This window comes from Pan paniscus, chromosome 16 (assembly GCF_029289425.2).
Source record: "Pan paniscus chromosome 16, NHGRI_mPanPan1-v2.0_pri, whole genome shotgun sequence".
NCBI lineage: Eukaryota > Metazoa > Chordata > Mammalia > Primates > Hominidae > Pan > Pan paniscus.
Genome location: NC_073265.2, coordinates 34,596,488 through 34,619,779, shown reverse-complemented (window position 1 = coordinate 34,619,779; position 23,292 = coordinate 34,596,488). Strand labels below are relative to the sequence as shown.

General features: G+C 40.1%; 1 protein-coding gene across 1 annotated transcript; it reads left to right on the top strand.

The window, feature by feature from the left end:
* Window positions 1-587: 587 nt before the first annotated feature.
* Window positions 588-18,047, top strand: GATM (glycine amidinotransferase). Its single transcript, XM_003831464.5, has 9 exons — window positions 588-811; window positions 2,379-2,597; window positions 9,652-9,847; window positions 10,912-11,102; window positions 12,665-12,802; window positions 12,963-13,127; window positions 14,313-14,376; window positions 15,157-15,273; window positions 16,949-18,047. The coding sequence occupies exons 1-9, from the start codon at window positions 743-745 to the stop codon at window positions 17,059-17,061; spliced, it is 1,272 nt and encodes a 423-aa protein (XP_003831512.3). The 5' UTR covers window positions 588-742; the 3' UTR covers window positions 17,062-18,047.
* Window positions 18,048-23,292: the final 5,245 nt, after the last annotated feature.

The following is a 23,292-nucleotide window of genomic DNA, read 5'->3' as shown; positions in this document are numbered from 1 at the left end:
CTGTCGTCCTCCCTTATTTCTGACCCACACTTGTCGATTTTCATGACGAGTTTCTCAAGCCAGGGGCACATGGCCAAAGACCATGTGAAATGCCAGGTGTTCCAAATAACAACCGACGGGGTAGTGGAAGGAAAGCACTGCCTCCCCGGGGAACAAATGGCCCAATTTCCAGACTTAGTTTTCTGCAGTCTCAAACCCGATGTTGCACTAAGAAACTACCTAATCTTTAGGTGGTTTCGTTTACGGAAAAATGAGGTGACTGGTTCAGTGCGCATATGTGAATTTAAGGGTAACACTGTACTCACGCTTAGCATATTTAAATTCTCAAATATTCACTTAATATATGCATAGACCATTGTCACTTCGTCAGAAGTCGCGTCCTGCCCAGTTGCGCGAGACTCCAACGGGCCTTCTTGCGACGCTCGGGTCTGGGTCCGGGTCCGGACGTGCAACAGAAGCCGTCAGTGGCCCCGCTGGCTAAAAAAGGGCAAGCGTCGGAGGCTCGAGCCAGCGGCCGCGGCGCTTCCCGACAGTTCCTAATTCGGGGCGCTACGCCGGCCCCACCACCTGTTCCCGGCAGCCAATGGGGCCGCGGGGGGCGGCCGGGGCGGAGCGCGGCTACAAAAGGCCTCGGGCCCCGCGCGCCCGCCCACCCCGCTCCGGGCGCGCTCTCGGGAAGGCTTGGACCGACGCGGCCCAGGGGCCAGGAACATTCCGCGCGTGGACCAGCCGGGCCAGGGCGATGCTGCGGGTGCGGTGTCTGCGCGGCGGGAGCCGCGGCGCCGAGGCGGTGCACTACATCGGATCTCGGGTGCGTGCGCCACCGGCCTCGTCTGGCGGCCGCGTGACTCACTCGGTCCTGCGGGCGGCGTGGAGCACTCGCTCGCTCCCTGCCCGGAGCCGCCACCTTCCCTCGCTTTCCCTAGCCGGAATTGCACGAGAGTGTCCCTTCTGGTATCCCTGGGAAGCTCAGCTTCAAGAGCCTTCGCAGGCTCCAGGAGCTGGGCGGCGTCCCCCAGTCAGGGGGAACTTGCGTTGCGGCTCCACCCCTTGGGGTCCACTTGCTGTCTGCGCGTCTGCGGCCTGCTGGCCCACGGCGCAGGGGGCGCCGCCCCCCTCTACCGGACCTTGGTGCGCTGCACCAAGCTTCCCGCTCGGAGCAAGGGGTTGGGACGACGGAGGCTCCTCTTAGTAAAAGGGTGGCGTTATTGGGGTTCAGTAGCCTGAGTGGGCGTCGAGTTGGGGAGATTTCTGGAAAATGCGTGTGGGGTAGATGGATGGGGAGAAGAGGCAAGCAAAGTGGGAATCGGGGACGGGGAGCGAGCGACCAGATTCACTCCAAGTATAACATGGGATCCCACGTCTGGAGAGGAGTCGGGGCGAGTGCAGCCTGTAAGCAGAGTTTCTGCGCTCCCCGCCCTCGGCTGCCCTGGCAGCAGACCCTCCCATGCTCCTAGTACTGGAATCGCTCCGACATTCTGGCTTCCTCCCAGCAACTGGTTCCTGAACAGCTGTCACTCTCCGTCTTTCTTCTGCCTCCACCCGAGTTCTCCTCCTGCCCACTTCCTAAGGCTTTTAACAGAGCAGGATAGAGATTTGGGGGGTTGAGGTTTGCTCAGGGGTTGAGGGACCCTCCCTGCTTTAGATTTTATAGGCCATGCATTTTTAAAAGGCTTTTGAAGTTTTTAGATCTCCTTCTTATTTGTTTGAATTTACGCCTGAGCTAATCCTGACCTTGGCTAGGGTACTGTGGACCATCTGTAAAATGGAGCAGATGGCAGTTGCTCACTCTCAGAATTGAAGTGCCAAAGAATGCGAAGTGTATGTCAAAGATGAAAAAAATTTGATTTGAAGCTGGTTATTCTGAAAGATAAGGTCCTTTACAAATGTTCCCAACTTTTCATTTGTAAAAAAAAAAATAAATAAAAAGTCTAATATTGGTAACCTTTGATACTTAAGGGAAAAGGAGGTTCAGTCCCCAGCTGAGACTGGCGGGAAGTTTTAGAGCAGTTGTCTATGGTTTTCTGAGAGGAGGACTGACCCATCTGCAAAAGAGTTGCTTAAAGCTTGAGTGCAGGAATTGCATTCTGAGATAAAGATGGGGGTGTATGGTAGCTGGGGACACGGTCTTCTGAGGAGTTTTAAAGAGTTACAGCAATTAATAGATAAGAAGACAATTTGTAGATAAACAAGAGGGTTAAAAAAATTATCGGTAATCCCACTACCCACCTACACACTATTAACGTCTTGGTTTATGCTGTTCTAAAGGGGTTTAAGTGGCAATGTTATGCTGGATTTTTACTCCATCTCCACTTCCTCCTCTCTGTAAGTACTGATAGAGCAATGCAATACAATAATCTTTTCTTTGTTCTTGGAAGCTTGGACGAACCTTGACAGGATGGGTGCAGCGAACTTTCCAGAGCACCCAGGCAGCTACGGCTTCCTCCCGGAACTCCTGTGCAGCTGACGACAAGGCCACTGAGCCTCTGCCCAAGGACTGCCCTGTCTCTTCTTACAACGAATGGGATCCCTTAGAGGAGGTGATAGTGGGCAGAGCAGAAAACGCCTGTGTTCCACCGTTCACCATCGAGGTGAAGGTAAAGGAAGGCTATTCACATGTCTGAAAGTGCGTTCCCTCCTCACCTGCTGCTGCTACCCTCTGACTGCTTTCCCTTCAGCTTACTCCCAGACCTCTCAATCCAGTGATTAAGTTATCTTACTTGACACCTCTGTGGTATTTGACACTATTTACACTAATGATAATTGCTTCCTTCCTGAAGCTCTTCCCTTGGATTCTGAGAGAGCTTTTCTGGGAATAATAGTTCTTTCACTGTCCTCAGATCTTCTTCCGTCACAGCCTGTAATGGCAAGGTTGAACAGAATATTACTTTCAGCCCCCTTCTCTTAGCCATTCTCACAGCTACCGCTCCCACCTCCTCTCTGGTCCGGATCTCTGTCTTGAACTCCTTCCAGATCAACGAGTTAAACTCCTTACGGGATATTGCCACAGGACTTCAAACTTGGCACATCTGGAGTTCAGTTGCCAGCCACCCTGCTCAAGTGGATCCCTCCTCATTCCTGCCTTTTAATTATTGGCATTCCTATTTAATCAAGCTAAAACACAAAAGAATCATCTTTGATTTCTCCTTATGTCACGTGATGTAACAAGGCTTTTGTCAAAAATGAATCTTGCCTCATTCCTCTGCTTTGCCTCTCCCTAAAGGTTGGGAGCTCATCTGCTGCCTGGACTATTGCAGTTAACTCCTAACTGGTCACTCCTACTCACTCTTCTCACCAAACCACCTGGCAGCTGCAATCCAAGTGATTTTTTAAAACTCAGATGTGATCATGTTACTCATCCTGCTTCTTTTCCTCCTGTACTTTGCTAGGCGACCCCCACTACCCCACCACCCCCCGCATTGTTTAGGATAAAGTCTTCATGGTATTCAAGATCCTTCACAATCTGGCTCTTGTCTGCATTTCCAGGATTCCCCATTCCAGTTATTGACTCATCTGTTAGTACAGCAGATTAGCAGGTGTTCATTTCTGGTCAAGTCCCTCTATCCTCTAATATTCCACCCTGGTTTTCAGCAGACTTTATAAGACAACCATATAAGGCAGCTAAGCTAGACTACTCACTGTTTCTTCACAAGCCCTGCATCTTTGCCCCTACCTAAGTCTCTTCCATCCATCTTCCTGCGCCCTTTAGTCTGTAGTTTAAACCTACCACCACCTAGCTTCAATGACACCTTTCACAAAGTCTTCCAGGATTTCCCTGGCAACAAGTAATATCTCTCTTTTTAAAAACTCCTAGTGGTGGCCAGGCGCGGTGGCTCACACCTGTAATCCCAACACTTTGGGAGGCTGAGGCGGGTGGATCACGAGGTCAGGAGATCGAGACTATCCTGGCTAACACGGTGAAACCCCGTCTCCACTAAAAATACAAAAATTAGCCAGGCGTGGTGGCGGGTGCCTGTAGTCCCAGCTACTTGGGAGGCTGAGGCAGGAGAATGGCATGAACCCAGGAGGCAGAGGTTGCCGTGAGCTGAGATGGCGCCATTACACTCCAGCCTGAGCAACAGAGTGAGACTCCATCTCAAAAACAAACAAACAAACAAAAACTCCTAGTGGTTTTTATCTGTAACGTTCTTATATCCAGGGCCTCTATGGGCTGGTGTTCAGGTTCTATACTGCATAAGGATTCCATATCTAAGGGACCACCTTCCACATTGTAGACACAGCCTAGACTCCTATTAATAATGGGTTACAAATGTATCTTTAGTGTCCTTAAATTTTTCCTGAATATTTACACTTTTATTTGTAAAGTGGATTGAGGAAAGAAGTTCTGTAACAGCATTGTCGTGGTCTTCAGAAATATTGCCTACCATGTACCAGGACTCTAGAGGTATTAATATAAAAGATCTTCCTTTCTATTTGAAGAGATACGATGTTCACATAGAAACGAAGACCAAGTATCTTATTCCAGTCGACTGACAAGGCAGTTGAAGTGCCAGGAAAGAGGAATGACCAAGGGCTGGCCAGTTTAGAAGTCCTCTTGAAGAAAATGATTCCTGAGTTAGACTGGGAAGACAGGGAAATAGAAAAAGTAATAACTTCTAATTGTTCTGAAACTATCTTTGGTTCTGATATTTGGAATTTGATGAGAAGATTAATTTATACACCATCCACATGTTTTTAAAAGGCATAGTAGTCTTTTTAAGTCTTTTCTTGAAAAGTCCCATCCCCTAACCATTTTAATTGGGTGAAATTAAAATTTAAATCCAAGCAATAATTTATCCTTCTACTTGTCTTTAAAATGATAGACTTTCATATCATGTGATTTTACAGAATCAGAATTCTCAGACGTAATTTTGAGTTCTTTGTCACTTGATTTATGACTTTAGACTTTGTCATTTCATGGACTTGTGGAAAAAGTACCATGCTGAAGTCAGGAGTCTGGGATTAATTAGGTATTTGATAAAAACTTGATAGCTAGTCTCGGTTACTTAGCTATTTGACCTTGTACAAGATTCCACAAATTTCTGGGCTACAATAAAATGAAGATATTAAGAGGTTTGCTAGTTTGCTATCTACCTAACAGGATTAAGGATTAATCTAAAGATAAAAGGTTACATGTTAAGTATTTTAAAGGACAAAACAACAACTTATTGTAGTTGTATGGATCCAGTTTGCCAATTACATTCCAAAGGTACTTTGTCGGTGTAATAGTTGTAGATATCAGTAACATTAGCAGTATTGATTTCATTCGTCTGGTTCTTTTTGTTTGTTTATTCTTCTTTCTCTTTCTCTCTTTGATTCTAGACAGGAAATAATGGTTATTTCTGTTTCATGCCATGTGCTAAGCCTGGTTTTGAGGGAGAAGAAAGTAAATCTAAGACATGCATGGATCCTAGCAAGCAAGGCCATGCCTCGTAGTAGAGAAGAATGACACATATATTAATCAGTTTGGGAACAATAAAAGAAAAAATAATTTAGTAAACTGTCCATAGGCAATCACAGCAGAAGATGTTGGAATATATAAGTACTAGAGAAATTTTAAGGAAAGGAATGTGGAACATAATTGTTAGGAAGCATAATTTTTTAAAGCTCTGTGACTTTTTGTTCTGCAAAATATAGTAAATATCTGCTATCAAATATATATATATATAGATAGATATTTTTTTAAGATGGAATCTCGCTGTCTTGCCCAGGCTGGAGTGCAGTGTCATGATCTCGGCTCGCTGCAAGCTCTGCCTCCTGGGTTCATGCCATTCTCCCACCTCAGCCTCCCAAGTAGCTGGGACTACAGGTGTCCCCCACCAGGCCTGGATAATTTGTTTTTTTGTATTTTTAGTAGAGACGGGGTTTCACCGTGTTAGCCAGGATGGTCTCCATCTCCTGACCTCGTGATCCACCCGCCTTGGCCTCCCAAAGTGCTGGGATTGCAGGGGTGAGCCACCGTGCCCAGCCTCAAATATGTTTTTTGTTTTGCTTTTGTCTTTTTAAAAATAAAGCCCTTGATAAAGGACCTTTTATAAAATACAAGATTAATCAAGATTAGTGTAATATAAGCTTACAGCTGGATAAATACATTTCTGTTGTCATTTCTTAGCCTTCCAAAGATGGTATTTAAAAATTCACTTGGCAAACCTTTGTAAAGGGTTTTAGGCTTTGAAAGAATATAAAGGTTCAAGGAATGCAGACATACCTTTGCAACAGATTATTAAAAATATCATATGCTAAGCGTCTAATATAGTGTTCATTATCTTGCAAACAACTTGGTGAATGATTGCTGGCTCATTTAGCAGGGTTATAAAGGAAGTGTAAACAATTTCTAGCTATCTCTTGTAAAATGTATTGTGCCCTGATCATTTGTACTTTGCCCAACCTTTGCCAGATTATAAACTCTACAAGAAAAAATCACATTTGTTCAAATAACCTTTTTCTCCCAGGAAGGTTTAATTTATCAAGGCAAGCTTCACCCTGCACAAATAGTCACGGAGGATACTTTGGAATGAGTCTGGCAAGACAGCATAACTCTGCATCTGCTGTAACCCAGTGTTAAATTTTCAAAGGCTTCTTGTCCCTAGTGGATTGTAGGAGATGTGCCTGGCATGAGAAGGAGGAGGTGGTGAATGGATGAGTAGTACCAGCATGTATCTGAGAGGAATATAAAGAGTCATTATTATCCTCTTTCTGGTTGCTGTTGCAGAAATTCCTAGGAGTAGAAAACAGTGGAGTGCTTTTATTTTGTTTTTTGAAAGGGTAGCTTGGTCTTTAAAAATGTTTAATGATGATAATATTTTTCATTAGTCCAGAAATTCAGCCCGCTGTTTGCCTATAGACCTTAGTAAAAGAGCTAATTAATGATTCAGACCCCAGGCGTCAGCAAACTTCATCTTTCTACCAGATAATAAGTAATTTAGGCTTTGCAGACCATTGGTCTCTGTTGCAACTACTCAACTCTCAGCTGTGCCATTGTAGTGCAAAAGCAGCCATAGACAATATGTAAACAAATGAATGTGCCTGCGTTCCTGTAAAACTTTATTTACAAAAACAAGCAGCAGGCCAAATTTGCCTATGGACCTTTTTTTTACCAGCCTCTGTTTAAGACTTTCACTGGCATCATTCAGTTTTTCTAAAGACCTGTTTCTTAGCTTATTCCTTATTCACCAAGCTGGGTTCCAGCATACCTGATGTGAACCTGGATATTGAACTAACCAGAGATGGGTCCACTTTCGTATATTTGATATTTATCAGACTGAGATAAAAATGGAAGTCAAGACACAAAATCTAGAAAAGATATTGTCTTCGACATTAAAGAGCTAAACATCTAGACATTTGATCAGTCTTGATGAGTAAAAGCCATTGGGACAATTTGAACTTGTTAAGCAATTCCAGTCTTAAAAGTTTTTGCACATCTAGTTAGAAGTGTTCAAACCGGTATAACATGGCCAAGTCCCATGATGTATTAGGGACACTCTTTGAGTAACAGTCAGAGAACTTGAGTTCTAGTCCTGCTTGTCCAGATAGCTAGCAAGCATGTGACCTGCCAGAGCCTCTTTCCTTACATATGAAATAAGCATATGAGAACTTGCCCTGTTTCTTTGATAGGATTGCTGGGAAACCAAATGAGAATATCCAGCTAAAGTAGACACACTCTGACACACTTGAGCCCATTACCAAGTTTTACACCTTTCTAGTACTTATTGCTATCTGAAATTATCTGATTTATGGTGGAGACCGTCATATCTGACATGATCAGGACTAGTAGTTTGTCAGTTCATCAATTATATAAATAAACATTTTTAAAATACCTGCTTTAACCAGTTTTAAACAAAAATTTAAATTAAAACATTTAAAACATTTTTAAACTTAAAATATATCAATGTACATTGCTTTGCTAATCTTTTGATGAAGGTTCAAGGCTTTTTCTTAAAGTCTGGATTCTCTGATTGGCGTTCTGCTTCATTTAGCTTGAAAAATGGGAAGATGCATCACATACATTTCTCAATGTATTTATGATTGAGAAATTGACTAAGAACTTAGACATTTGGAAAACAATCTGAATGCAGAATCTGTCTAGATTTTTACATTTTTGAAAACCAATATTTTGGCCGGGCATGGTGGCTCACACCTATAATCCCAGCCCTTTGGGAGGCCGACGCGGGTGGATCACGAGGTCAGGAGATCGAGACCAGCCTGGCCAACATGGTGAAATGCTGTCTCTACTAAAAATACAAAAAATTAGCTGGGCGTGGTGGCATGCGCCTGTAATCCCAGTTACTCAGGGAGTTGAGGCAGGAGAATCATTTGAACCTGGTGGGAGGCGGAGGTTGCAGTGAGCTGAGATGGTGCCATTGCACTCCTGCCTGGGCAACAGAGTGAGACTCCATCTCAAAAACAAAAACAAACAACAATATTTAACAGCTGTTGCACCTACCCTATTCAACAATAATTTTTAGCAAACTGATTGAGCCATTTTAAAGCATTCAAATGTTTTCTCTTTAGTTGTCTTCTAAAATACACATAGCCCTGGAAACTTTCTAAATTTTTTTTCAGTTATTAAAAATTTGTGAATTTGCTTATCATATCACTTCCTTGTATGACAAAAAGACTTGAAGAGATGTGAGAGCTGAATGGATTAGAAAAAGGAGAGGTGTGGTTGGTATGAGGCATATTGACAGGGAATTACCAAAGGCAGATTTGCACTGTCACACAATTTTGGCAAGTGTTAATTCTGTTGAATGGGAAAATCAATAATGTTTTTTCTTTTTCTTTTTCTTTTTCTTTTTTTTTTTGAGACAGAGTCTCGCTTTGTCGCCCAGGCTGGAGTGCAGTGGCACGATCTCAGCTCACTGCAACCTCTGCCTCCTGGGTTCAAGCAATTCTCCTGCCTTGGCCTCTGAAGTAGCTGTGACTACAGGCACGTGCCACCATGCCTGGCTAATTTTTGAATTTTTAGTAGAAATGGGGTTTTGCCATGTTGGCCAGACTGGTCTTGAACTCCTGACATCAAGCTATCTGCCCGCCTCAGCCTCCCAAAGTGCTGGGGTTACAGGCTGAGCAACCATGCCTGGCCAATAATGGGGTTTTAAGAGAAATAAAGCATATTTGAAAGTATGTTCCTGATCTTAACGGGGCAAAATATCTTTTTTTTTCCCTTCACAAAATATCTTGAGGTGCTATTTTCTAGACAGAATTCTGAGATGCATGGATAGCCCGTGGTTTTGGCTTAGTATAAGTGCTTTTATTCTCTTATGCTAGTTTGTGTGTTCTCTTGTTTCATTTTATTGAGGCTAATAGAAGTGCTATGTCCTGTTTTGTCTGCAAAACGTGGCAAAAAAACTGGCCAAGAGGATTCCAAGTCTGTCTGAAGGTAAACATGCTGTTAGTGGTTGGCCATGAGATCTCAGACAGGAGGAGCAAAAGGCCTCAAAATATCAAGATGTTTTAGAGTTCTTCATTCAACAGATACTGAGTGTCTGCCCAGAGGGCTTATGTGCTCAATGCTAGGGATCAGCACTGAACATGGAGTGGTTGGAGTCTCAATTCCAATACCTTATACAAAGAGCTGTTTACTGCCTATGAACCTATCATAAGCTGTATTTTTCTCCGGTAAGTATTGTGTTTATTTGCTTCTATTTCCAGGCCAACACATATGAAAAGTACTGGCCATTTTACCAGAAGCATGGAGGGCATTATTTTCCCAAAGATCATTTGAAAAAGGCTGTTGCTGAAATTGAAGAAATGTGCAATATTTTAAAAACGGAAGGAGTGACAGTAAGGAGGCCTGACCCCATTGACTGGTCATTGAAGTATAAAACTCCTGATTTTGAGTCTACGGGTAAGTGATGTCAGATAACTAAACTGCCAGTGTCTGAATTTTCAATTTCTTTCTTAATGTGTAAGGGGAAAGCTCCAAAAAATTTCTTGGAGAGTCCTTTGCTTTGCTAGTTCTTGAAAACTTTAAAGATTTATTTAGGAATGGTTTGGTCCATGTTGATACGATTAAGATGTATACATTCTAAACTCCATTCCATCTAGTGGAATCTCCTTGAAATGACAAGTTTTCCTAAACTTTATAGTCATTTCCTTACATAATAACAGTGGATTCATTTAATTTTCCTCAAGAACAGAAATTAAAAGGGGAATAGAAACATTTCCATTTTATTTTTAACTGACATTGCTGCATGACTGTTCTTGTGCCTTAGGTCACTGTTCTAATTTCTAGTTTTAGATTGATCCTTGGCTCAATTTTTATCTTGTGATACCGATAGTCCTTTAAGAGCCGTGTTTCTGTATAGCAAGAAAGGAACTTACAAATGGTGAAAACTTGGTGGTTCAAGATCTCTTTGTACAAGGACTTTATTCCTTCACTTTTTTTCTTTTCTTTTTTTTCTGGGCTTCCCCCCCCACCACACAATTCATGTTAACAATCTAGTATGTGTTATTCAAATTTTTTGCCATTTTCATGTATATATACACACATGTATTTCTAGCAATTTTTTTAACCAAAAAAAGAGGTAATATTATACAGACATTTTTGTTTGTTTGTTTGAGACAGAGTCTCACTCTGTCGCCCAGGCTGGAGTGTGGTGGCACAATCTCCGCTCACTGCAGCCTTTGCCTCTTGGTTCAAGTGATTCTCCTGCCTCAGTCTCCCGAGTAGCTAGGATTATAGGCACGTGCCACCATGCCTGGCTAATTGTTTTTGTATTCTTTTAGTAGAGATGGAGCTTGACCATGTTGGCCAGGCTGCTCTTGAAGAGGATCAAGTGATCCGCCCGTCTTGGCCTCCCAAAGTGGTGGGATTACAGGCATGAGCCACTGTGCCTGGCCCTATATAGACCTTTTTTGTCTTGGAAATTAACACTACTGAAGTTGTCATGGAATTTTTTGGTCTGACAGGTTTATACAGTGCAATGCCTCGAGACATCCTGATAGTTGTGGGCAATGAGATTATCGAGGCTCCCATGGCATGGCGTTCACGCTTCTTTGAGTACCGAGCATACAGGTCAATTATCAAAGACTACTTCCACCGTGGCGCCAAGTGGACAACAGCTCCTAAGCCCACAATGGCTGATGAGCTTTATAACCAGGTGAGTCCCTAATTATAGGCTAGCTTATTACTAGCTTTTCTAAATGATCCACAAAGAGTAAGATAGAGATTCTCTGATACCTTGTATATATTATGCATTTTAGAAACCGAAAACATCATCTTATTTTTAAAAAGTGATTATTTTATGATGAATATGATAAGAGTAAATGATCCTATGATAATAATAATAATGGCTAACACTTTTTGGTGCTTACCTTGTTCTGGGTCCTGGGTTAAACCCTTTATTTACATCCTCAATCCTGTTTGTTTTTCACAACAACCCTAATCATACTGTAGTATCATTCCATTAGATGGGGAAAAACTTGCCTACAGGTGTACCACTGTTCATTAGTGGAACCAGAAAAGTCACTAGACTGAAGTTCACTTTCTTCTTCTAGAAAAAGAACCTGATCTACAGTTCAAATTCACAGTAAAATGAAATGTATGTCCCTTATTAAATCAGTTACCATTTGATCTTTTATAGAAAAAAATTTAAAAATCAAAATAGCTTCTGGGTTTAAAGACAGAAATAAATAATGAATTAGTTTTGCCACTCCCAATCAAATTTGGCAGGGGAAACATGGCATCTCATTTTATGGTATGAGTTAGGCTCGGGACCAAATTCCTTTTCTAAAAGAACAGAATGACTTCATCCTGTTTACTTTCCGTACGGTTCATGGAATATTCTCAGAATCAGTTACTGCCTCTGTATCACTTTTTTTTTTTTTTTTGAGATGGAGTCTTGCTCTGTCACCCAGACTGGAGTGCAGTGGCGTGATCTCGGCTCACTGCAGCCTCTGCCTCCTGGGTTCCAGCAATTCTCCTGCCTCAGCCTCCTGGGTAGCTGGGATTACAGGTGCATGCCACCATGCCTGGCTAATTTTTGTATTTTTAGTAGAAACGGGGTTTCACCATGTTGGCCAGGCTGGTCTCAAACTCGTGACCTCAGGTGATCCACCTGCCTTGGCCTCCCAAAGTGCTGGGATTACAGGCATGAGCCATCTCACCTGGCGTGTACCATTTTTTTCTAAGTACATAGTGCCCCTTCATCCTCAGGGGATATGTTCCAGACTCTCAGTGGATGCTGATACTGAACTCTATATATTTTGTTTTTTCCTGTACATATATACATACCTATGATAAAGTTTAATTTACAAATTAGGCACAGTAAGAGACTAACAACAATAATGAATAATAAAATGGAACAATTATATAAATATACTTTACTAAAAGTTAGGTGAATGTGGTCTCTCTGTTTCTCTCAAAATATCTTAATGTTTTGGGACGACAGTTGACTGCAGGTAACTGAAACCATGGAAAGTGAAATCATGGGTAAAGGAGGACTGTTGTATCAGGAAATTACTATAATGCTAGTTTCTTGTTTTATTGTTGTTTTGGTTTATTTATCATGGACCCGCTTCTTTCCCAGGCATGTTTTAGTCTAGAACTGAGTAGTAATATTTTGGGAAATGATGTTAAACTAATTTTCTTAGTATTGTATGCCTTATAAATAATTTTCTCATGATCCAGTGCATTGTGTGTGTTCATTCTTGTTCCAATTAGGATTATCCCATCCACTCTGTAGAAGACAGACACAAATTGGCTGCTCAGGGAAAATTTGTGACAACTGAGTTTGAGCCATGCTTTGATGCTGCTGACTTCATTCGAGCTGGAAGAGATATTTTTGCACAGAGAAGCCAGGTGAACGCAGACTGCCTCTGAAATTTCACACTATATTATTGTATTCTTTACTTCCAAATTAAAATATTTTCATCCTAAATTTTTTTCACCTTGAATATTTTTAGTTTTCTAGACATAGAACCAAATATTTATCGATCGTATGTCTTTCTTTTGTTTTCAGGTTACAAACTACCTAGGCATTGAATGGATGCGTAGGCATCTTGCTCCAGACTACAGAGTACATATCATCTCCTTTAAAGATCCCAATCCCATGCATATTGATGCTACCTTCAACATCATTGGACCTGGTATTGTGCTTTCCAACCCTGACCGACCATGTCACCAGGTAAGAGATTTCTTGGGACTCTGGAAAAGCAACAGAATCTAGTAACTAAAATAATTGCCACTTTTATTTTAAGCACTTCCATGGTTCCTAATGGTTCTAAATGACAGATTTAGCAGTACTCAACATTATTATGATCAAACATTGGATTCCTTATGGCTTATTACAAGATGTCCACCATGCAGAAATATACATAGTTGACACAATAATTAGTATGGGATCATCAGACTTTGGCCACTTGCTGTTGTCAAAGCCTCAAGTTTGTGCATATGTGTGTATTTTTATCAAACAATGGTGTTATAACTTGCAACAGTGGTTCCACAGCAGCGAATTTTGGACAATATCATCCTTGCATGGCCAGGGCAATGCCACTGGGCAGTGGTTGTATTCCCTCTACAGTGGGGTAGCCTCCCTTTGGCCAACCCTGCTCTGTAGGGAAAAGCGAAGCCACTGCACTGCAGCTGGTCTATCCCCTTCACCTGCAGCCTCCTACTTTCTGTCCATAGCCTCCTACTTCCAGTTAGGTGATGAGTGATTTTCTGTTACTTGCAAAGCTGCAGTATAACTTTTAAAAACCACTGTTATACTGTGTCACTGTTCATTTCTGTTTTTTATTTTTAGACCCGATGACCATGACTACTTATTCATTTCATTTTATTATCATTTATTCGTATAGTAAGTGGGTATGTGAACACAGGGACGGCTAAGTTGTAAAAGGTCACTAAGGACAATATGGTTCTTTGAGAATGCATAGCTAACAACTGTCTTTATACCATGGTCCTAGATACAAAATGATGGGCAAGAAGTAGAAGGACTGTGGGTTTGATGTAGTCACATTTTTGTTTTCTTGTAACTAAATAGGAAAATTTTCAATTTTTAAAATGAGAATTTCTTAAGGACAGTATCTTTGGTTTTTTAAGTCTCTGAAACCTGAGAAAAGTTAAGACTATCTTTAAAAGCTGTAACATTTCTGTTACTTTTTAACTTTAATCTGGGGATTTTATGTACATTTTTAATTAGGATTCAGACAAAATCACCCAAATGTTTAGAAATTTTAATTTCTTTCTTTTGGAAGCTGAGAAGACAGCTTCTCAAAAAGAATTATTACTGATAAGGGCTATTAGAGACTAAGAATAATAATAGTATATGTAGATTTAACGGTTTTGGGGGGTTTTTTTGGTCTTACAGATTGATCTTTTCAAGAAAGCAGGATGGACTATCATTACTCCTCCAACACCAATCATCCCAGACGGTATGTTTACTTTCATACACTGTTAGACTAAAATAATTACTTTAGTGACCAAGGATCTTTCTCCTATAGAGAGCAGCCCAAATGTTAGCAGCTTAGAGAATGTGTTTCCTCAGTAAGGTGTGAAGTGGTGCTTGGGACTGTGAGCATCAGAACAAGGCTGGGACTTGTGTTTGCAACTTTTTCATCCATAGAAAATGAAGTAAGGAGAAGACAGAATAAAACAACATCACATAAAGCAAGATATGACTTTTTTTTTTTTTTTGAGACAGTGTCTTGCTTTGTCACCCAGGCTTGAGTGCAGTTGTGCAGTCACAGCTCACTGCAGCCTCAAGACTCCTGGGCTCAAGTGATCTTTCCACTCCAGCTTCCTAAGTAGCTGGGACTACAAATGCAGGCCACTATGCCCAGCAAGTTATTTTTTTTTATTTGTAGAGATGATGTCTTGCTGTGTTCCCCAGTGAGACACCATCTCTGGGCAATAGTCTCAAACTCCTAGGCTCAAGGAATCCTCCTGCCTCAGCCTCCCAAAGTGCTAGGATTATACCATGCCCAGCCAAGATATGACTTTTAAAAGAAAACAGGGTGAAATTCAAATGTATAATGAGTACAGATTGATTCATACCATTTATAGATAAATTGTTTTAAGATTAAAATAAATGTTCACATGGAAAGTGAACTACTGAAGGAACTGAGCTGTCACTTTAATATTCTTCACTTGTAAATCCTTGCTTTAAACAAAAATGATAGCGGACATGGTTTAACAGTTGTTGCTGTTTTTAGATCATCCACTCTGGATGTCATCCAAATGGCTTTCCATGAATGTCTTAATGCTAGATGAAAAACGTGTTATGGTGGATGCCAATGAAGTTCCAATTCAAAAGATGTTTGAAAAGCTGGGTATGTACAACAAATGAAACATGTTGTCATACATGAAAACGTTAAATGAGAAGAACTAAAGAAATGACATGCTAGGTTTGATAAATGGTTTGTCTAATTCAATTTTGATTCCTTTTAGAGGCACCAAGTTATTATTTCACAGAAAGTCAGTATTTTTATTTTCAACACACGTAGCCCCAACAAGTTGGAGATGCATCCTGAGCTCCTGAGACATCCCCTTAACAATAAGTTTATAAATCTTATATGACTTAGCCAACGTTTTGGTGCCCATGTGCAGAAAACCACCCCTTTGCAGGTGAGCAGATAGCTTGTTCAGCCCTTCTTCAAATAAATCATTGTGGGTCCTTTAAAAGTGTCCTGTCATCACATATTTCAAAGGACTCAAAAGGGTACGGATGCAGAAGTGACTTTTATGTGTGATAAGCATAGTTAACAAAGTAGCGAAATGCAAGAAAGTGTGTCAGTAAATCATTCAGTTTTGAACTGAAGAGCAGGACCAGGTTTTACTTAAGTAGTTTACTTATCCTGATATTCAAAATTTAGACCAATGATTCTAGTATTATTGAGAAAAATGTCGAAGGGAAAGGATTTTCATATGAGCTATTATAAAGGGGTGTGTGTGTGTATTTTGAGACAGAGCTGTGTCGCCCAGGCTGTAGTGTAGTGGCGTGACCTCGGCTCACTGCAACCTACACTTTCTGGGTTCAAGCGATTCTCCTGCCGCAGCCTCCTGAGTAGCTGGGATTACAAGCATGCACCACCATGCCTGGCTAATTTTGTATTTTTAGTAGAGAGGGGCTTGGCCAGGCTGGTCTCGAACTCCTGACCTCAAGTGATCCACCCACCTATGCCTCCCATAGCATTGGGATTATGGGTGTGAGCTACCATGCGCGACTAGGAAAGTCTTTCTGAATGGCTCATGCCACCTTCCTCTCCCTGGCTATACCAATGGACCCTTTAGTGACTTTGTAGCCTATCCTCCTCTCAAAATAATTAGCTCCTTGAGGAAGAATAATAGATTTTCTTTTTAAAACCCCACTATATCTAACACAACAGATTCTTCCTAAATACTATTGGTTAAATAGGCCATGCACATCATAGCCTTGTCATTACAGATGGTACCAGATTAAACTGATTGTTGGATTTGCTTTGGTACCTGTATAACCATACAACCCCAGATATTAAAACACCAGCTCTGTTCCACTGTTTCCTTATGGTGGCCTGGTGAAGTTAATCTGTATCAGATAAACTCTCCTAATATGTGAATATGTAAAGTCAACTTTTTAGGTCAGCTAAATTTTGCTTTGCCTACTAAATTAACATGGTAAAATTAGAAACAGTCTGACAAAGTAGTTAATGTATAATTCTAAAAGGCCTTGAGATTTTAGTACTTGACCATTTTGAACATTTGGTAGGTATATCTGCTCAGTCTATTGACTTGTGAATAGTCAATAGAACAAAACTTCAGAGTTCTCTGTTGACTTTTTGGAGAAGATTTTATATTAGCAGATGAAATATAGTTGGTGAAAATAAAATTGGAAGAGAAAATACTATTCTGGGTTGGGTATCCTTAAGGATTAGAACCACAGGATTCCTCCAAGTCTGTAGGCCTACTTTCTCTATGAGAATCATCATGTTAGTCCATCTAACTGACCTCATCTCTCTTTCAATGCAGGTATCACTACCATTAAAGTTAACATTCGTAATGCCAATTCCCTGGGAGGAGGCTTCCATTGCTGGACCTGCGATGTCCGGCGCCGAGGCACCCTACAGTCCTACTTGGACTGAACAGGCCTGATGGAGCTTGTGGCTGGCCTCAGATACACCTAAGAAGCTTAGGGGCAAGGTTCATTCTCCTGCTTTAAAAAGTGCATGAACTGTAGTGCTTTAAACAATCATCTCCTTAACAGGGGTCGTAAGCCTGGTTTGCTTCTATTACTTTTCTTTGACATAAAGAAAATAACTCCTGCTAGGTATTACTCTCTACTCCTAAGGTTATTTACTATTTGGCTTCAAGTATAAAATTTTGGTGAATGTGTACCAAGAAAAAATTAGTCACCTGAGTAACTTGGCCACTAATAATTAACCATCTACCTCTGTTTTTAATTTTCTTTCCAAAAGGCAGCTTGAAATGTTGGTCCTAATCTTAATTTTTTCCCTCTTCTATAGACTTGAGAATGTTTTTCTCTAAATGAGAGAAAGACTTAGAATGTACACAGATCCTAAATAGAATCAGATTATCTCTTTTTTTCTAAAGGAGAGAAAGACTTAGAACATACACAGATCCTAAGTAGAACCAGGTAATTGTCTCTTTTTCTAATAAGGAATTTGGGTAATTTTTAATTTTTTGTTTTTTAAAAAATAACCTAGACTATGCAAAACATCAAAGTGAATTTTCCATGAATGTTTTTAATATTCTCATCTCAACATTGTGATATATGCTACTAAAAACCTTTTCATATACATCTTACCTCATTTCAAGTGAATTATTTTAATCTTTTCCTCTCTTTCCAAAAATTTACAGGAATGTTTAGTGTAATTGGATTTCGCTATCAGTTCCCATCCTTAAGTTTTGATATTCAATATCTGATAGATACACTGCATCTTTGGTCATCTAAGATTTGTTTACAAATGTGCAAATTATTTAGAGCATAGACTTTATAAGCATTAAAAAAAACTAATGGAGGTAAAACCTAAATGCGATGTGAAATAATTTTAGTGTTGATACTGTATGTGTATTTTTATTCTAATAAACTTTTGTGTTCCAGATTGAATTTGGCATTGGCCTAGTCATTTTAGTATAAGTAAATTATAGGAATGTGGCTCTTGGTACAGAATTCTAATTCTCTAAAATAATCAACATATTCATCACAAAAGTAAACCTAATACATTCAGAAATGTTTAGCAAAGTCAGATTTTTGTTTGTTAATTAATTAATTCACTCATTCAAAAATATCTGAATATCTTCTGAGTATAAGGAGTAATCCTAGGCCCTGGAAGGGAAGAGTCTCTGTTCTTAAGTTGCTGCGTGTTTTTTTCTTGAAAAATCTGCATAGAATGTGTACTTTGAAATGAATCACAGGTTTCAACTGTACCCTTACTAATGCCTTGAACTCCTTTGCATCCTGGTGTTCCTTTTACATCCATTACAGAAACACCTGTTAGTCCTACACATGGACTGAATTCTGCTTGAGAAATCTATCCAGTTGTGTGGATTGGTGCACATTAGGGTATATATTTGCAGGCCTAAGTACTACCCGAGAATTCTGCTGCACAGTTCTTTGCGTCCTCCTCAGTAGCTATTCCAAACCTTCACTACATTTTCTTAGCTGATCATATTGTTTCATTTTTCACAAAGGAGAGAGAGACCATCAGGCATTAGTTCCTTCAGTTTACAATCCCCTATAGATTTATACACATTTGCATATTCTGGTTAAGTTTCTTTCTCCTTTCCTTTACAGTAAGTAGTTCTCCCTTATCCTCAGGGAATATGTTCCAAGACCCCCGGTGAATGCCTGAAACTATGGGTAGTACCAAACCCTATATATACTATGCCTTTTCTTATACATGCAGACCTATGATAAAGTTTAATGAAGTTAATCTGGTGCAACACATGGCTGTCAGTCGGGAACATGTTTTCTCTTCATGTCTTGCAAGCAAAAATGTAATGCCTTTTCCACCTTAACTAAGCACTTATCAATGCTCTGTGACCATAACTTTTGCCATGTGTAGTGCGACAGCAAAACTAGCATGCATTTCTTTTTCCTTTATCACAACTTCACAGATAGGAGATTCGTTCTTACCATGGATCTCAGCAACCTCAACATACAACTTTTTCTTTTCTTGTTGAGAACTTCCACCTTTCCCTTAAAGAAAGCCACTTAGGCTTTACTTTGGTATGTCCGAATTGCCAGCATTAAGACTTGCACTTGAGTCATTATTAAGTAAAATAAGGTTACTTGAATACAAGGACTGTGGTCTGATAACGAGGTGGCTACTAAATGACTGAAGGGCGGGTGGTATATACAGTGTGATACGCTGGACGGGGGAGGATTCACATCCCAGGTGGAGGGAGTGGAGTGGGCCAGTGCAAGATTTCATCACGCAGCTCAGAACAGCGTGCAATTTAAAACTTACGAATTATTTATTTCTGCATTTTTCTATTTAATATTTTTGGACCATGGTTGACCACTGGTAACTGAAACTGCTGAAAGTGAAACTTTGGATGAAGGGACTACTGTGCTACCTAAGCTTCCAGAGAAAAAAATCAGGCCTTCATCTCATTGCATGCATTTGCTTCTCAACCATGTATAAAGGGTCTTCTCTCGCTGCTACAGAAAAGGAGGTGAAACTTCTCACCAACTCTAATCCACACAACCGTCCTTTGATCCTAATCTTTCTCTTTTTTCAGAATTTGCTACATCGATTATCATCTTTCTTGTAACTCCAGCACCACCACCGCTCTGTGTGTGTGGGAGGGAGCTTTCCCCCTCAGAAAATAGTCATGCTCAAAACAATCCACAGTGCGGTCTACATCCCTGATCCGTGATCAAGGCCTTATCATGACAAAATGATCACTCCTAGTTTGAGAGCTACCACTTGCTTTGCAATATCATATAATCAAATAGATAATCAAAATGTACATACAGATTCCACACATTTTTAATAACCAGTTGGTTTGGACTTATACAGATAGCTCAACCAACCAAAAATTCTATCATAAGCTTTCTCATATATTTGAACTAACTTTACAACAATTCATTTGCCTACCTGATCTGTAGCAGTGTGTAGTAAGTATCTGTTGAGTGATTACAAACTATAATTATTGTTGCTGAAGTCAAAATATGCTTCAGGCCAATCCTGCTCCATAGGGATAATATGCTGAAGGGAATTTAGTTCAATATCCCAATATATTTGATTGTTAATATCAATAGTATAAGTTTTATTAGCTTCTAAAATATTAATTTTACCTCATGTGGTCTACCTGCCCCAGCCTCCCAAAGTGCTGGGATTTACAGGCATGAGCACATGGTTTTATTCCTTCCAATTTTCTATTAACCCATTACTTTGAGGATGAAAAGTAATCTGATAAGCCTACTAAATGTGATGTTTTGGCCCCTAATCCTGTGGAAGTCTTATAGTTAATTATAAATGGTATCATAAAGGAGGAGACCTTCATGGGATTTTATAGGAAGTTGGAGGGACCCACAACTGCTCTCTTCAAACTGCCCAGGGTGTACAAATCCCAAGGCAGATACCAAGGCTGGAAGTAGTGTGAGGCCAGTGAAGTACTCACCATGTCCACAAAATTTAGGGGGACCAAAAAAACCTCGGTAATCCAGATAATAATAATGCAGTATTTTTTAAGCATCAAAATTAATGAAAAAATCCATGATGAACAAAATATCAAAATGTTAAATGAAGACAAGATCAGTATTACTGATGTTTCTTTTGCCTCAGGTTCCAATGTGGCTTGACACGGCACTGACTGTACCCAGGAACTAGAGGTGAAGTGGAAGTAAACCGGCCCTTGTGGTCCGCTATCCAGCTGCCATTCAAATTTTTCAGGTAGCCCAGAAAACCTCTAGCCTAGGTTTGGATGATACCTGATTGCACTTGACCTCCAAGATGTCCACTTGGCCCTCTTCCAAGTGTACTTTACTTTCTTTTCATTCCTGCTCTAAAGCTTTTTAATAAACTTTCATTTCTGCTCAAAAAAAAAAAAAAAGAAAAAAAAAGACGATACCTGAAAAAATGTAACAGTCATCTAGGCTTCAAATTATTTCTGACTATAAAATCTCAAATACAGAGTCCTCCACACAGTCAAATACAGACAGATGCAGGAGGAGAAAATATCCCTCTAGCAAAACAACATTCAAAAGACACACCCACAGGGACTCCAGATACCAGATCATCAGACACAGACTATAAAGCATCAGCCTACAGTGAAACCCCATACCTATTAGTATAGTAGTCACTCCATTTCTCGCCCGTACCCCGAAGTCCTAGGCAACCAATAACCTACTTTCTGTCCCTGTCATTTTGTCTATTCTGGACATTTCATGTAAATGGAATCATTCAATAAGTGGTCTTTTGTGATGAGCTTCTATCGCTTAGCAAAATATTTTCAAGTTTCCTTCATTCTGTAGCTCGTATCAGTACCTCATGTATTCTTATGGCCAAATGAAATCCCACTGTATAGATATACACATTTTATTTATCTATTCATCAGTTGCTGAATATTTAGGTTATTTCCACTTTGGGGCTATTATGATAAGGCTGCTGTGAACACTTACATACAAGTTTCTGCATAGGCATATGTTTTCACTTCTCTTGGGGTATATACCTAGGAGTGGAATTTCTGAGTTATGTGGTAACTCTGTATGCCCTACAGAAAAAAAGTTATATTAAAAAAGTAAGAATAAATATAAGCCCACTATTATGCCAACTTAGTGTATGATTTGTATGATTCGTTTATATAATTATTTGTATAATTTTAGTATGATTTTTAAAAGGCAATGAAAATGATCGAAAGGATGAAGTGGCCCCCATGTGAAGACAGACTAAAAAGATTACAATTCAGTCTAGCAGGAGGAAAGTTGAGGAAGTTACAAAATCCAAATTATTAAAATTGCAGTATAGTATCTTGATCGATCAGTTAACTTCTGATTTAACAACTTTCAAAGCACCTCAGTAAGGGAATACAACCTTGATTAAAGAAAAGATAGTTCGAGAACTAAATAACAAAGCTACATGGGAAGCAATAAACTTGTTTTTCACAAAGCAAATAATAAGTATATATGAATATTTATTAATTAACTCTTGAGAACCTACTATATGCTAGGCATCATGCTGGTGCCTTTAAAACATTCTTTATCTCATTTGACTGTTCTAAGAAACATCAAGATAGGTATTATTTTCCTTATTAAAAAAGAAAGAAGAAATGGAGATTAAGTGCTCATGATCAAGTCGCACCTATTTTAACCAAAAGTCTTCTCTTAAATTACATCATTTCTTTCCTCCTTTTTAGAGCCATATTTCGCAAAAAGATGGCTTATACTTTCCATATTTGTTCTCTCACCTTCAATTCACTACTTGATCCACTTATATCTGCAGTTTTTCTCACATTGTCCAACTGCTTCCTCTAAGTTCAACAAATAACTGATAGTTGCAGTGACTGTCTTTTTTTTTTTTTTTTTTGAAGCAGAGTCTCATTCTTACAGCCCAGGCTGGAGTGCAGTGGCTTGATCCCGGCTCACTGCCATCTCCTCTCCCTGGGTTCAATCTTATTCTGCTGCCTCAGCCTCCTGAGTAGCTGGGATTACAGGCACATGCCATCATGCCCGGCTAATTTTTTGCATTTTTAGTGGAGTTGCAGTTTCACCATGTTGGCCAGGCTGGTCTCAAACTCCTGACCTCAGGTGATCCGCCCGCCTCAGCCTCCCAAAGTGCTGGGATTACAGGCGGAGCCACCATGCCTGGCCTAGTGGCTGTTTTCTAGGCTTTATCTTGAAACAATCTTCCATTCACCAAATTATGGCCTGCAGTCAAATCTGGACTGCCATCTGTTTTTAACAGTTCCTTCAAGCTAAAAAAAATTTTTTTTTTACATATTCTAATAGTTGAAACAAATGAAAAGAAAAATAATATTTCATGATGCATGAAAATGACATGAATTTCAAATTTCAGTGTCCATAAATAATGTTTTTTTGGAACACAGCCACATGTATTCATTTGCATATTGTCCATGTCTACTTTTGTGCTCCAATGGCAGATTGAGTAGTTGTGATAGAGACACTGTAGGGTGCTATCACTACTTCACAATGTGGCTTGGCATGCCACAAATCACAGTGACACGGTTATCACTTGATAGGGTTTCAAGTGTCTCATGTGTCACTGTACCTATGATATTTTATTTTTTTATTACCATCATGTCAAAACAGAAAAGAAAAGTAAATGTTACTGTCATACTTCTAAGGCACAGTGGAGTGTGGATTATTCTGATTAAATTAAATGGCA

Coding starts and splice junctions, on each gene's coding strand:
- GATM (XM_003831464.5), top strand. CDS start 743: ATGCTGCGGGTGCGGTGTCTGCGCGGCGGGAGCCGCGGCGCCGAGGCG. Junction 11,103..12,664: donor CTGATGAGCTTTATAACCAG/GTGAGTCCCTAA, acceptor TGTTCCAATTAG/GATTATCCCATCCACTCTGT. Junction 12,803..12,962: donor TTTTTGCACAGAGAAGCCAG/GTGAACGCAGAC, acceptor TTTTGTTTTCAG/GTTACAAACTACCTAGGCAT.